The 15,951-nt window shown below is 49.0% G+C and overlaps 1 protein-coding gene across 3 annotated transcripts; it reads left to right on the top strand.

The window, feature by feature from the left end:
* The first annotated feature begins 293 nt into the window (after positions 1-293).
* On the top strand, positions 294-13,125 carry GSDMB (gasdermin B). Of its 3 annotated transcripts, none has more exons than XM_066366376.1 (12): positions 294-393; positions 1,086-1,218; positions 1,816-2,058; positions 4,712-4,883; positions 6,763-6,934; positions 7,541-7,625; positions 8,020-8,058; positions 9,065-9,091; positions 11,469-11,629; positions 11,755-11,893; positions 12,254-12,324; positions 12,758-13,125. In XM_066366376.1, exons 3-12 carry the CDS (start codon positions 1,830-1,832, stop codon positions 12,902-12,904), a joined length of 1,242 nt encoding a protein of 413 aa, XP_066222473.1. In that variant the 5' UTR covers positions 294-393; positions 1,086-1,218; positions 1,816-1,829; the 3' UTR covers positions 12,905-13,125. The 3 variants fall into 3 exon arrangements, with proteins under 3 accessions (XP_066222473.1, XP_066222474.1, XP_066222475.1); XM_066366377.1 differs by having other exon boundaries at positions 298-393; positions 1,090-1,218; XM_066366378.1 differs by lacking the exon at positions 1,086-1,218 and having other exon boundaries at positions 298-393.
* The last annotated feature ends 2,826 nt before the right edge of the window (positions 13,126-15,951 follow it).

The raw sequence follows: 15,951 nt of genomic DNA on the forward strand, positions 1-15,951 counted from the left end.
CTTGCTTGGTACCCACCCATCTTTTATTTCTCTATTGCAAACTCACTGGATTGCACGGCCTAGTGTGCCTTGTTCTGCACCATTCCCTGGCCCAAACTCACCCGCTCACCTAGACTGTATATCAGATATAGATACAGATATATCACCTACTTCCTGGGTTCAAAAGGAAGGAAGGGTTTCTTACCTATGTCCTCATCTGCCTCCAGCCCGGCCATAATGTGTCTTATCTAAAGGTCTCAGAGGTGGGGCACCCAGCCCTACCCAGCTTTCCAGTTCCTTTCAATTCCTTTGTTAGAGCTTCCCCAGACCCAGTGGCCAGGAATTGTGCAGAGATCTTTCAGAGGGGATTCCTGCAACCTCCGTTTCCCGTGAGCAGCTGAACACAGAGCAGAGGTGGGTTGCATCCGAGGCGGGCGGGCCTGTGGGTCCCAGGCACTGCCTTCGCAGACACCCAGAATGCCTAGGCTGGGAGCGAGTTAAGAGTCGGACATCATGCTGGGGCAGGGACAGAAGAGGGAGCATGGGTGAGCAGGTGCCTGGGCCAGCCAAGGGGACTTCAGGGAAGGTGGTCAGAGGTAGGATGGGGGGAAAGGAAGCCCATGGAAGCTTGTGAGGGGAGGCCTGGCCCCGGGAGGGAGGCAGAGGAGCCTGAGGGAAGAAAAGGAGATCTCAGAAGAGGTTGCCAAGTGATTGACGGAAGGGGAGAGAGTAAGAAGGATTTGAAGGTCAGAGAGCCCTAAAGGCCTAGCAGGCTTCACATGGTGGGGACAAAGAGCTGCGGCTGCACAGAAGCAGGGAAGGAGCTGTGTGTCAGGCTGGACCTGATGAGCCATGAGGGCCCCACAGTGCAGGGGAGGCAGACGGTGCACGGGCCAACTGTAGACCAGGAGAGGGTGACGTGGGAGTGGGTGGGCGAGATGTCCCTGGTGGCATTGCGGGATTCATTTTATTTTACCAAGTGTAAGGGGACCCTTCACAGGGTGACCAGACACTGAGGAAGGAGGCCCTGGAGGTGGCTGGACAGGGTGCCCAGCTCCAAGCCACTTTTTTTTTTTTTCTATTTAGATTTTATTTATTTGTTTTAGAGAGAGGAGAAAGAGAAGGGGGGAGGAGCAGGAAGCATCAACTCCCATATGTGCCTTGACCAAGCAAGCCCGGGGTTTTGAACCAGCGACCTCAGCATTCCAGGTGGACGCTTTACCCACTGCGCCACCACAGGTCAGGCCTCCAAGTCACTCTTGGCTTCCATCCTTTCTCTTTTATTTCCTTCTGGGGCCAAGTTTTCACCATCTTGTTGGGAAATGGTTGGTAGGGGCACCCATGAAACTAGCCGCCTTGCAGAATACAACAAGGGAGGGAAGCCCAGGAGTCAGAGCGAGGGAAGAAGTAATCAGGTGGGGTTGGTAATGCAAGGCCTGGCAGCCATGCCCCTCGTCCTTCCTGGGGCCTCTGTTCATTAACACTGCTGAGTCTGGCTAGGGGACAGTGGGCCTGCCTTCCCAGCCCTCAAGGTCCCTCTGGGCAGGGGGGCCGCTCTGCTGTGGGGAGGGCAGGAAACAGGTCTCACTTTCCATTTGGGGCAGTCACTGCTCCATCCTTCCTCCAGAAGGGTTCCATGAGGGGCGGAGGAGAATCGGGCATTTGTGGTGGTCACTCCTCCCTAGCATGTACTGACCACCTCACCTTCTAGAAACAGGGAAGGCAAATAGTCCCAACTCCCAGTTGTTCTAGAATCTTTGCATATTCCTTGACCCCACGCTGACAAAGTTTGTTTTAAAAACCTGAACCAAACTGAAATCAGCTTCCTTTCCTCAGCTGATCCAGGCATAATGCCCAGTGTATTTGAGAAAATCACAAGAGCTGTGGCCCATGGTGTGGCAGGAGGTGACATGATTGCTGTCAGAAGCATTGTGGGTGCCGACAGGTTTCACTGCTTCTGTCTGGTGCTGGGGAAGAGAAGTATCTGGGGACACCGTTACTACAGTACCAACCTCAACCTGGAGGACATACTGGAGAGAGATAAAGGGCACTTTGATGAGCTGGATTCGGGGCGCCAAGGTCAGTATGAGGTCCAGGAGAAATGGCCAGCCAGGACTTTGCCCCTTCCGACTGCGCCCCACCCTCAACTCCCCGTTGCCAGCCACCAAACCAACCAGTCAACAAAAAAGCGGTGGAATGTGTACGAACACGTCCACAGGCCTCGATTTAAGAAATGCTCAGAAGAGCTGCATGGGAGAAGGGAATGGCGGAAGTGGAAATTTATTTTTCTTGGAAGCTATTCCTAAATAATCTTCCTTGCCCATTTTTTCCCCTTTGTAGATAACTTGTTTCAAAATTAGCTGCTGTCTTCTCATGTGTATTTCTATGCTTATCAGTGAAGTGGATAAAAAAAAGGGAGGTCGTTTGCTTAGTGGTTAAGAAAAGACACAGGCTTTAGAGCGAGGGGCACCTGGTTTCTAAGCCTGGTTCTGCCACTTCCCAGCTGGTGACCTCTGAACAAGTTTGTTTCTTCATCTGTCAACTCGAGCAGACTGTTGCAACAATCAAATGAGACAAATTACGTAAATCATTCATGGCAGTGCCTGCACAGAAGAAACGCTCAATAAAAGTTCACCCCGACCGTTCTGCTGCGGTTATTATCATTATCCCTTCATGGGTCCTGGAGATCACGACTGAATGGGAAACGGCTGGTGAGCAGAACTCCCCAAGGGCTTGAGGAGCTTCATGGAGGAGTCTATTCCATCCCCTGCCTCCACACTCAGCTATTCTTGTTTTTTGGGGGGGTTTGAGAAGCCCCAGGGCAAGTGTTATTGAACACTCTCTTGGAGACTTATATTGGTGTCTCACAACTCATGGAGGGGAATTTTACAGCTCACACATCTCGGCGAGATGGAAGAGAACTCTAGCGCTAACACTGTACATTTCAGAGCACCTGCCCTGTGCCAGGCACAGCTGTTACATGACCAAGAACAGTGACCAGATGACTCAGAGGTGACAGGTATTTTCATATCAGAGTTTAATTAAGCAGGCAAGGGCTTTCAGAAATTTTCAGATTAGCATTTTTCAAAGATGCTAAGTAAATTCTCTAAAAAAGCAAATTGCCAAGAGCCAATTTACTGAAAGCTAGTTCTCAGTTTGCCAAATGACCAGGTCACAGAAAACAGAAAAAACACTTGAAACCAGGACTAGGATGTTTTGCTATGATCATAAAAATTTGATTAAGTCAACTTAACTTCCTTTAAGGGAAAGTCTATCTGTTTACATAAAACATTTGGAGGCAGAGGTGAAACCAAACTTTTAAAAAAAATTCCTAAGAATGAAGTGAATTGATGATTTGAATTGATTTTTAGCAACTTGGCCTGCTCCCTTTTTAAATAGGTTATTATTATTATTATTTTATCTACGTGGTGCACGGTGTTGTTAAAGTGTGCATAGGATTTTTTGTTTGTTCTTTTGTTTTTACCATCTAAAGTCCACACTTCATTGAGAGTATCTTAATGTACCTAATGTCCCTTTCCTGTTCCAGGACCCCATCCAAGACACCACATTACCTTTAGTTGTCATGTCTCCTTAGACTCCTCTTGGCTGTGACAATTTCTCAAACTTTCTTGTTCTTTGATGACCTTGACAGTTGTTTTTTGTTAAAAAAGATTTTACTTACTGATTTTACAGAGAGAGGAGGGAGGGGAGTGAGAAGTATCAACTCCCAGTTGCTTCGCTTTAGCTGTTCATTGCTTGCCGTATGTGCCGTGACTGGGCAAGCCCAGGGTTTTGAACCGGCGACCTCTGTGTTTCAGGTCGATTCTCTATCCGCTGTGCCACCGCAGGTCAGGTCATGACCTTGACAGTTTTAAGGAGTATTGTTCAGGCATACTGTAGGGTGCCTCTCTGTTGGAATTTGTCAGGTATCTTTTCTCCTGGTTAGACTGAGGTAATAATGCGTTTTGGGAAGGAAGACCATAGAGGTGAAGTGCCTCTCATCACATCGTATCAAGGGCATGCGCTATCCACATGACTTTCACTGTTGATGTTTATCTTGGTCGCCTGGCTGAAGTAGTGCTCATCAAAGGTCTCCACTATAGTTACTTTTTTTTTAATCCCATGCTATACTTTTTGTGTGCATAAGGTTTGATTTTTCTTTTCTCTCCGATAAAGTACATGCAAACTTTTACATTGCTCGAGACACAAATGGGTCCTGGCCCTGGCTGGTTGGCTCAGCAGTAGAGTGTCGGCCCAGCGTGTGGAAGTCCCAGGTTCAATTTCCGGTCAGGGCACACAGGAGAAGTGCCCATCTGCTTCTCCACCCCTTCCCCTCTCGCTTCTCTCTCTGTCTCTCTCTCTCTTTTCCTCCCCTCCTGCAGCCATGGCTCGAGTTGGCGCTGAGGATGGCTCCATGGCCTCTGCCTCAGGTGCTAAAAAATGGCTCTGGTTGCAACGGAGCAAGGGCCCCAGATGGGCAGAGCATTTCCCCCTAGTGGGCTTGCGGGGTGGATCCCGGTCGGGGCGTAAGCGGGAGTCTGTTTCTGCCTCCCCTCTTCTCACTAAAATAAAAATTTTAAAAAAAGAAGAAGGGCCTTGAGACACCAGTGTCACATATACAGCACAGATTTCAGGCACTATTGCCACTTCTGTTACGTCTCACCAGTTACAAAATGTGTTTTGTTCTCTAGAAATTCAGAGATCAGTGTGACCCTCATCCTCCTCTTTCCAGGTCAAAAGGCTGAGCTGCCCGTTGTGGATACGGTAGACTCATTGGGGATGTTGACAGTGAAACTGCCCAAAGAAATAACAATTGCAGGGGACTTCCATGGGTCCCAGGAGCAGAGACTCATGATGGTGGGGTCCAGGATATCCCAGCAATATCTGCATTCCCTCGAGAACAGGTGAGGCTGGAGGCAGGCAGCAGAAGGGAGAATGAGAAGGGGAAGCTCGGGAAACTGTCTCATTCACCCAAGTTCAGTCTCCAAAAAACCTTCTTCTGACGCCCTCAGTCCATTCCCGTCCCTGCTCCCCTCCAGGGTGACTGATTTCTTTGGCTTGGTCCAAAACCTACTGGTTCCCAGGGGCCACTCTCCTCTGTTCTAGACTGAGTTGCCCAAGTCTGTACTCTGTGCTTACTTCACTCTGCTTTGTGGTGAGACAGGTTTTCATGTCCTGTCTTCAGTGGGCTGGGAGCGACTTGTGATCAGGGACCGAGTTTACTAACCTCTCTGTGTTTACTCCCAGCACGCAGCAGGTACGTAGTGAAAACTGAAGGGAAGCACAGTGAAATGAAAGCATCCCTGTAGAACATTTCCTGCACAGAAGTGCCACCACCCCACCCCACCTGGGTGGCACCAATCAAGCATCACAGGGGTTCTGATAGCTGAGGTGCTTCCATGGCACTTAAAGGGACATCACCAGCTTTCCCTTCAGCAATTGCTTTGTTGCTGGTGTTGGTGTTTCTTCCATAGCTGGAATTGTTGAGAAGTGTGGAGCAGCTCTGGCGAAGGGCCCGATGGTTCACTTGAGTTAGCACTCCCTACATGGGGGATGCCTTTGCTTTCCTTTTTAATTAAAAATCCAGGCCCTGGCCAGTTTGCTCAGTGGTAGAGCATCGGCCTGGCGTGTGGATGTCCCGGGTTTGGTTCTCAATTAGGACACACAGGAGAAGAGCCCAGCTGCTTCTCCACCCCTCCCCCTTACCTCTCTCTCTCTCTCTCTTCCCTCCTGCAGCCATGGCTCTATTGGTTTGAGCGAATTGGCTTTGAGAGCTGAGGTTCTGTGGCCTCTACCTCAGGTGCTAAAAATAGCTTGGTTGCTGAGTAACAGAGCAGCAGCCCCCAGTAGGGGGTTTTCCGGGTGGATCCCGGTTGGGGCACATGTGGGAGTCTGTCTCTCTGCCTCACCTCCTCTCACTAAAAAAAAAAAAAAAAGAAAATAAATAAAAATAAAATAAAATAAAATAGAAATTTTACTGGTCCTTTGAACTATCTCTCCCCACCATTGTATTGTTGGGGAGGAGTCCTTGGAATTTTTCTGAGGGAGCTCAATATTTCCTAGATGGCCTATAGATTCTAGGCTGAGGCTGAGTGATGTTGCATGTACGAGGGGCAGGGTACTAGGTGCGTAGCAGAAGGTCAGCCAAGGCAAATGTACGTCTTCCTTGAGGGTCTTTGGTTGCAAATACCAGAAACTCCATCAGGCTGTTCTTAGTCACAAAATGAATTTCCTTATGGACTCAGAGGTGCCTCCTGGAGTCCAGGGGTGGACAGTGTAGCCAGCTCCCAGGGACGGGTTTGAGGAGCTGGAGCCCCTGCTCAGAGAGGGGGCGTTATGACCTGGGAAGGTGCTTATCTCGGTGCCATGGGAGAGATTCTTACTTTCCACTCAGGGAAAGCAGGGTTTGAATCCCAGCTCTACACTTACTAGCTGTGTGACCTTGGACTATTTACAACCTGTCTCGAAGCCTCAATTTCCCATGTGAAAAATGGGTGCAGTTCTGCCTGCATCCCGGGGTTGCGGCGAGGGTGAAACCAGGTGGCGTGCGGAGGACTTGCAGCCCTGGGCCGTTCTCTCACAAACGCCGGTGAGCGCCCTTCCCCCTTTGCAGCCTCTCGCCCGCACAGCTGGTGAAGTGCACCACGATGGGGGTGCTGGGTGCCTTGGATTTTCTGCCTCACAAGCACTTAATCGCAAATAGGACCTAGCTGATAGACAGGGGAAAGTGTCACTGAGGGGGGGGGGGGGCTGAGATCCTGACCACCCCCACACTCTCTCCAGGAAGCTGAAGAGGAAACTACCCTCTTCGTTTCAGTCGATACAGATGAGGAGAGAAGACCTGTATCTGGTGACAGAAACTCTGGAGACGGCAAGGGAGGAAACCCTGAGAAGCGAACAGCAGTATACACTTTGGAACCAGATGGATTTTCTCAATCTCAAATATGAACGCAAGGTTAGGGTCCTGGGGAACAGGAATGGGGGTGGAGAGAGAGCCAGCCCGGCCCCACCCACCGCAGGTCAGAGCCATGCCAACCCGGACTCCAGGCTCCTCAGCTCTTTCTCTAGGCCTCCCGGAGCCGACCTGCCTGCTCCTTGGCCTTCTTATGACTTCTCTTCTTGCCCGAGAAGTTGTGTGTGGCATTGCTAAGTCCCCCTTGGTAGTCTCTAGTGACGCCCTGTGTTCATTCGCTTCCCTCTAGCACTCCCCCTGGTTCATCACTGTGTGTGTGGGGGGGTGTTATTCACTGTCTACCTCCCTTTCTAAGAGGTAGGAAGGCAGGAGCCACAGCGCCTGGAATAACACAAGGTCTTCAACAAGCATGTGTCGAATGTACAGGGAAACAACCTGAGTTTTAAGATCAGATGTAGGTTCAAATTTTAGGTCTGCTACAGTTTTTAGCTGTGAAACTGGCTCACCTACTGATCTTCTTAGAGCCTCAATTCTTTCATCTGTAAAATGGGCATAAAATTTTTACCTCCCAAGACTATTTGGGAGATCAGGCAAGATAACCGCGTAAAGCACCTAGGAATCAATTCACGTGAACTCCTTTTTTCCTAGCACCAAAGGGCAGTGACCATCCCCCCAAAGCTGGTCCTGGGCTATCGAATAAAGCAGCTGGTCTTCCCCGACTTGGAAAGGATAAGTAAGCAAGGCCTGGTGGGGGCAGGGCCGGTAGAGAGCCTGAACACACGGGTGGAGTGTGGGTTGATTCAGCCAAGCTCTGTGTCAGCCTCCAGGGGCGGTGGTGGGCTTGAAGGTGCTTACCACCTGGAAGAAAGAGGGAGGGGGCAGGACTGGGAGGAAGGACTGAGGCTGCTTGCTCAGACACTGCTGAACCAAGGATCTGCTCCATCCTGACACGAACCCTTCTGAGGTGTTTACTTTCATCTCTCTCCCAGTACTTGTTTGTTTATTTACTTTTTTGGTTGGAGGCAGCCTGTGAGGACTGGGGAGAAACTAGAAAGAGGGACTTTGAGAAAATGGGTCTTTCTGATAACTGGCCTCTCTCTCTCTCTCTCTCTCTCTCTCTCGTTTAGATATTTGTTTCTCTGGGAAAACAAAATCCTTTCCAGAAGGTGAGTGGGCATCTGGGGCTCCTGCTCATGTTCCAGGGTGGGTAAGGATACTGTTTTTAAAAAGAGGATAACAAGTAACAAACAGCCTGGAAATGTAGCGTTATTAAGGCTGAGAATGTAATAGGATGCACCCTGGTGGGGACTGGGGTAAGGAAAGGAGAAAAATGTGCCTGTCAGAGGGGAAGGTTGGACTGCATGTTGGCCTCGAGTTTCCAGGCTCTGACAACTCTGGCTTGCTTTGTGTGGGTCAGTGTGCTGGATCCCTGGGTCATAGCCCTTGCTGAAGTCTTATTGGCCTAGGAAGCACATTTGAATTATATGGCCAGGGCTCCCACGGTGCACTGTCTGTGAAAGGAGCACTAGATTGGGGAGTCAGATGGCCTTAGGGCCTAGTCCTGGCTCTCCCACTCATAAGCTCTACAGCCACCTGAGCTGTGATTATCCTGACTTTAAAATGAATGGGTTAGACTAGAAGGTCCCTGTGATTCTGAATGTGGCTTCCTCTGAAACTTCAGAGTCTTTCCCTGGGTCCCAGAAGAACTGTACTGCCTGAGAGGCCTTGGGAAGGGGTAGAGAGTGGTCTAGATGTGGTTGAAAATTCAAGAAACTCCTGGAAGTTGTAGAAGTTACAGGTTCAAGTCCTGGCAAGGTCTTGCTAGCTCAAAAGAGTGAATCTCCATCATTTTAAAGAGTTATAACCAAGGAGTCAGGAGATGGACTCCAGGCCCGCTCCGACACATATTTGCTGAGTCCTGAGGGCATGCTCACACTCTCTGGGCTTCTGTTTCTAGGCACAATTCTATGGCTGCCAACCTCTGAGGATGTGGGAATGGGTCTGAAAATATAGTGGTCATTCACACACAAGGAAGAGGACACAAGCTCCCTGGCAGGGGCAGTGTGGGCTCAGAGTCCAGGAAAGAAAACTTCTGTCACTGGGAAGAGAATATCCACTGGGGGCTGGAGGTGACCTAAACACTCTTTGAGGTTACTTTTCCTTTCTTTGCAGAGGAAGATGGTGGTCCATCATGCTTAGGTAAGCATGGGGCCAGCTGTTCAGGGCAGCGGCATCCTTTCACCCTCGGGCCCTCTGGCCTCCAGGACTGCAGCTCAGGTGGGGTAGCTGAGTGTGTGTGTGTGAGTGTGTGTGTGTGTGTGTAAGTGTATGTGTGTATGCGTGTGAGTGTGTGTATGTGTGTGTGAGTGTGTGAGTGTGTGTGTGTGTGTGTGTATGCGTGTGAGTGTATGTGTGTATGTGTGTATGCGTGCGAGTGTGTGTATGTGTGTGTGAGTGTGTGTGTGAGTGTGTGTATGTGTGTGTGAGTGTGTGTATGTGTGTGAGTGTGTGTATGTGTGTGAGTGTGTGTGTGTATGTGTGTGTGAGTGTGTGTGTATGTGTGTGTGTGAGTGTGTGTGTATGTGTGTATGTGTGTGAGAGTGTGTGACTGTGTGTGAGTGTGGGTGAGTGTGAGTGTGAGTGTATGTGTGTGTGAGTGTGTGTATATGTGTGTGTGTGACTGTGTGTATGTGTGTGTGAGTGTGTGAGTGTGTGTATGTGTGTGTGAGAGTGTGTGTGTTTGTAAGTGTGTGTATGTGTGTGTGTATGTGTGTGTATGTGAGTGTGTGTGTATGTGTATGTGTGTGTGAGAGTGTGTGTGTTTGTAAGTGTGTGTATGTGTGTGAGTGTGTGTGTGTGTGTGTGTGTGTGTGTGTGTGTAGGGAGTGATTTGAGTGGAGAAAGGTAGGGCAGGGCCCAAAGCAGGTTTCAACTCTAGTCTGGAGGTTGCATCTGTCACTTCTAAACACAGTGCTTCTCATTGGTTGTATGTAGACATCACCTTGGGGAAGTTTACAACTAGTCATGCCAGAGTCCCACTTCCAGAAATTCTGATTTAATGGATCTGGGGGTGTGGCCTGGGCATCAGGATTTTAAAAAAATCACTTCCCAGCTAATTCTCATGACAGTCAAGGCTAAGAACCACTGCTCTAACTTCCCCTAAACCAGGGGTCGGGAACCTATGGCTTGTAAGTCAGATGTGGCTCTTTTAATGGCTGCATCTGGCTCACAGAAAAATCTTTAATAAAAGGCCCTGGCCGGTTGGCTCAGTGCTAGAGCGTCGGCCTGGCGTGCAGAAGTCCCGGGTTCGATTCCCGGCCAGGGCACACAGGAGAGGCACCCATCTGCTTCTCTACCCCTCCCCCTCTCCTTCCTCTCTGTCTCTCTCTTCCCCTCCCACAGCTAAGGCTCCATTGGAGCAAAGATAGCCCGGGTGCTGGGGATGGCTCTGTGGCCTCTGCCTCAGGCGCTAGAGTGGCTCTGGTCGCAACATAGTGACGCCCAGGATGGGCAGAGCATCGCCCCCTGGTGGGCAGAGCGTCGCCCCTGGTGGGCGTGCCGGGTGGATCCCGGTCGGGCACATGCGGGAGTCTGTCTGACTGTCTCTCCCTGTTTCCAGCTTCAGAAAAATACAAAAAAAAAATCTTTAATAAAAAATAATAATAACGTTAAAAATATAAAACATTCTCTGACCGGGCGGTGGCACAGTGGATAGAGCATCGGACTGGGATGCGAAAGACCCAGGTTCGAGACCCCGAAGTCGCCAGCTTGAGCGCAGGCTTATCTGGTTTGAGCAAAAGCTCACCAGCTTGGACTCAAGGTCACTGGCTTGAGCAAGGGGTTACTCGGTCTGCTGAAGGCCCATGGTCAAGACACATATGAGAAAGCAATCAATGAACAATTAAGATGTTGCAATGCGCAAAGAAAAACTAATGATTGATGCTTCTCATCTCTCTGTTTCCTGTCTGTCTGTCCCTCTCTCTGACTCTCTCTCTGTCTCTGTAAAAAAAAAAAAAAAAAAAAAAATATATATATATATATAAAACATTCTCATGTATTACAATCCATTCATTTCCTACCGTTCATGTTCATGGTTGCTGGTGGCTGGAGCCAATCACAGCTGTCCTCCGGGACAAAATTTTTATTGGATAATGCATAATGTACACGGGCCATTGTATGGCTCTCATGGAATTACATTTTAAAATATGTGGCATTCATGGCTCTCTCAGCCAAAAAGATTCCCAACCCCTGCCCTAAACCCTCACTACTCTTGGTGTGGTCTAATGACTGCACTTTGAATGGCAAGGGCTCAGTAAGTTTTGATTTCCTGGAGGTGGGGAATCTGGGGTTGATACTAGACTGGGTGGGAGCTAGGGAGATGGAAGTGGGGTCAGCGGGAAGCAACGATGGTGGGTGTTTGGGGAGGAGGATGCTTCGTTTTAACAAGGAAAGCTTAGAGGCGGGGAAGATGCAGACGAGGTCTCCGGAAGAACAAACGAGAATGGGGAGTAGCGCGGCCTTGGTAATGGAGCTTGGTGGGCGGGTTAGGTTGGGTTCTTAATTGCTGCCTCTACAGGGGAGTCCTTGAGCTGGGAGGATTTCAGAAGCATGAAGGAGAAAGTGCAGGACACCGTGAGAGGCCTGCAGGATCTAACGGAGCAGGAGCGAGAGGAGGTGCTCAGCTGCCTGACTCAGTGCCTCACCTCGGACGAGAAGCTGCAGGATCTAGATGAAAGAGTTAAGAGGCCTAAGAAGGCACCTGGGCCGAGGGCGGCTGCAGGGGTGGGGAGTCAGCAGCTAACACGCTGCAGGTGACCTGCTCTAGTAAGACTAGTGCTCATCTCCCTGTCTCCCGGCCCTAGGTGTCTGAGGTCCTGGTCTCGGGTGAGCTACCGATGGAGGACCCAGCGGGCCCTCTCATAAACAGCCTTTTTAATGCCGCTGGGATCTTGGTAGAGGCTCGCAGAGAAGCCATTCTGGATTTCCTGGATGCCTTGAAGGGTGAGGAGGATGCTGGCGGTGGAGGACAGGCTGGGCAGAGGGGCCCGCGGGGAACCGAATCTTGGGAGAAAGGTGGTCCACGTTGCTTTAACCTTTTGGGAGGAATAAAGCATCCCATTTCAGAAACTAGCCAGCTTCCCCAGGCCAGGGCTTGAGGTACTGCCTTCTGTTCCGCCTTGGCACGGACTATGACCTCACGCAGGTTAAGAGGGAAGCAGGGCGCCCTGGGAGGACCTCCGTCCCGCACTCCCGGAGCTCGCTGCAGCCTCCCCCGGTGCTCATCCCAGTCTTGTCAGCCCTGCAGCCCTGTCTCACTCCAGGCCTCTCCTCTCAGCCAGTAACCCTCTTTCCTACCCTTAGAGCTGTCTGGGGAGAAGGAGCTTGTGGCCCAGACCCTACAGAAGGGGACCCTGCCCCTGTTGAAGGACCAGGTAAGAGAGCCTGGGCTGAGGGCCAGGGTCCTAGTAGATGTGACTGCCTATGCTCTCAAGGGACCCAGACGTCCCTAGGATTCTGTCCCTTCTGACTTCACAGTTCTCTGTCAGCTCACGTCCATCCAGCTGGCTTGTGGAAATTCCCTGGACATAGAATCTCCAGGACAATTAGGGATGGGCAAGAGAGGGGGTGTAAAACTGTGAGTCCCAGGATGGCAGCTGGCACCATCTTCAGTGCCAACTCCGACTGGTTAGCAGTACCTGTCACTAAGTTGAGAGTATCGAGCTCTCCAGGCTCTGCAGGAAAGAGTGCCAGGAGGGGTTACTGTGTCTGCCACGGGCTCAGGATTACGGAGTGTGGCCAGATCTCAGCCGTTTCTGGAGTGATTCTGTGTTTCTGGCCTTTACTCTCTGGTGGATTTCCTTGCAGGTGGAGTCCATCCTGGAGCAGAACTGGGCTGCACAGCCCCAAGATGGGGGCTGTGACCCCGAGGCACAGACTCTGTGCGCCCTCTACGTGGCTGTCTCCCTCCTGCTGCAGCTGAGTGAGGAGCCTGCCTCTGTGTCTGCCTGTTAGCTCTTTTTTTTTTTTTTAATTCAGTGAGAGGAGGGGAAGGCATGCACCGGGATGGGGATCCACCTGGAAAGCCCACTAGGGGGCGATGCTCTGCCCATCTGGGGCCTTGTTCACAACCAAGCTCCTTTTTTAGTGCCTGAGGCGGAGGCCATGGAGCCATACTCAGCGCCCGGGGCCAACTCACCCCAATCGAGCCATAGCTGTAGGAGAGGAAGAGAGAGAGAGAGCCAGGCCAATGCTCTATCACTGAGCACTGAGCCAACTGGCCAGGGTCTAAAAGTTACTTTTTTTTTTTTTTTTTACAGAGACAGAGAGAGAGAGATAGGAACAGAGAGAGATGAGAAGCATCAATCATCAGTTTTTCGTTGTGACACCTTAGTTGTTCATTGATTGCTTTCTCATATGTGCCTTGACCACGGGCCTTCAGCAGACTGAGTAACCCCTTACTCAAGCCAGCGACCTTGGGTCCAAGCTGGTGAGCTTTGCTCAAACCAGATGAGCCCGTGCTCAAGCTGGCGACCTCAGGGTCTTGAACCTGGGTCCTCCGCATCCCAGTCTGATGCTCTATCCACTGCGCCACCGCCTGGTCAGGCTAAAGTTACATTTTAATAGAGGTTGAAACTGGTATGAGTTTTCCCACAGCAGGGATGAGAAAGTGGTCTTTGCCAAAGATATACTAGAAAATGATGGAGTCAGGACTGGAATCAGAAGGTGAGAGAGTCTTTCCATGTAGACTGCAGGTGTCTTCCTCCCTTGCTCTCTATCATGCAGGGGAGACATATCTTGGGAGATGCTTTAAAAACCATTGAATATTAAAGCTCTAGCTGGATAGCTTAGTTGGCTAGAGCTGTCATCTGGATATGCCAAGGTTGTGGGTTTGACCTTCAGTCAGGGCATACACAAGAATCAACCAGTGAATGCATAAATAAGTGGAACAACACATCGATGTTTCTCTCTCTCTACACCTTCCTCCCTCTCTAGAACCAATAAAAAAATAGAATATCAGACTCAAACAGAGCTGGATTACAAGGAAAGAAGAGGGAGGCATATATACATTTCCACCCTCAATTTAGTCTTTCCTCTGTATTTTAAAGTTGGTTGATTGTTTTCTTTGTGAATGTCATTCCAGAAAACTTACACAAAAGTTAGGTAGGATCCAGGAGCCTAAATTACAGCTCTTTAGTCAAAAGTGTTTAAAGTACATCTGGAAAAAAAAAAACCCTTCAAGTTCATTCGGACTGAGGTATGTATGCTTCCTCCACTCTCTGAGTTGCATGCAACCATTTGTATTAAATGGTTGGTGGTTAAAACCACTTTTTTTTTCTTTTTTGCTTCCTGTTTCCTTATCTGCTCTGTTTTCCAAATACTTTCATTGTTCTCTATTTGTTTCAAGATTCTGGTACCAGATATCTCTGTTTTACCCTGGGATGATCCAAAGTGTTAGCATAGTATCTGTTTATCCAAAGTCCACCTCATGCCCTGGCCGGGTAGCTCAGTTGGTTAGAGCATCATCCTGATGTGCCAAAGTTGTGGGTTCGATCCCCAGTCAGGGCACATACAAGAATCAACTAATGAATGCGTAACATAAATAAGTGGAACAACAAGTCAGTGTCTCTCTTTCTCTCTCTTAAATCAATAAACAACAAAAAACAAAGTCTACTTCACTCATCTAGGAGTTTTCATAACAAACTCTGCCTCTCTGGAACTATACTTTGGCACCAAGCATGTTTCTGTAACCTCTGGGTCTTTCAGACCTACATTATTCATTATTGTGCCATAGCTGTCTGAAGTTGTTACTTTTTGATAGGTACGATCTCTGACTCAGTAAGAAATACAAAAGTTCTTTCTTTGGCTAATTTGCAATTCGTAGGAATGGGTTATTGGTGAAATAGTAAGCCTGCTATGATAAAAAAAAACAAAACAAAAAACTTCCACTCAAGGCCACTGACATGTGCACAAACCTGGCAGTGATATAAATGTTTTCCCTCATCATTGTTACTTAGAAAGAAGTTTTTCTTGAGATCAGGTTTTGTTTATGACTGTTAAACTATTTCCACTCTTAGAGCTGAAGGTAGTCATACTAATCTGCCAGTTGATCTATGCTCTTCCTTCCGAGGGACTGAAGAAGCTTATGAAACAGGAGCAGAAGGCAAGACGGGCCCTGAGAAATATTTATCAGATGCATAGGTTGTGGGGTAGGAAAAGCTTGGTGAGCACAGTTAAGATGGAAATATGGCAGCCAGCTAAAGGGTGAAAGGGCACCAGGGGGTGAAAAACGAAATATGAAAGGAGAAACTAGTTTCCTGGCTCAGGAAAAATGAAGTTCACAAACTCAAGAGCAGAGCCTGCCTGCATTTTGTGAGATTTTCTAAGGAGCAGGGAAGAAAAAGTCAAATCAGAGCTGACGTCTACAGAAAGCGACAGTGACGATCTTGCGGTGGTCAGTGCCGTCGCCAGCTCACCCTGGAACCTGCACTGTCAATTTCCCTCCCTGGGGTTGGTTAACATTTGTATTCTGCTATGTCTTATTTGCCTAATGGACACTTTATCATTAAACTGCTTTGTTTGAAGAGCTCATATAAAATGTTAGGAATAGTTATTACTTGTTAAAGGTAGAATTTACCAGGAAGGCCAGAACACCTAGGAATTAAGAGCCTAGAATCTGGAAACTTCCAATACCAATTTTACAACTTACTTGCTGTGTGACTTTGGGAAAATTCACAATTATTTGCCTCTGTTTGCACTCTATAAAATGCACTCTACCTCCTACGATGAACATGAAGACCACTGAATAAATACATAGAAAACATTTAGAATAGTTTCCGGCACATACATGCATCAGCTATTATTTGGGAGCACATGCAGCTTTCTCCTTGAGCGTCTGTCTCTCTAGGATGGTTCTGGTTTTACCTTCAAGAAGAAGACCTCGAATTCTTTTATTATTATTATTTTTTTGTGTGTGTGACAGAGACAGAGACAGACAGAGAGAGGGACAGACAGACAGGAAGGGAGAGAGATGAGAAGCATCAACTCATAGTTGTGGCACC

The sequence above is a fragment of the Saccopteryx leptura genome, chromosome 2 (genome assembly GCF_036850995.1).
Source record: "Saccopteryx leptura isolate mSacLep1 chromosome 2, mSacLep1_pri_phased_curated, whole genome shotgun sequence".
NCBI classification, from domain to species: Eukaryota; Metazoa; Chordata; class Mammalia; order Chiroptera; family Emballonuridae; genus Saccopteryx; species Saccopteryx leptura.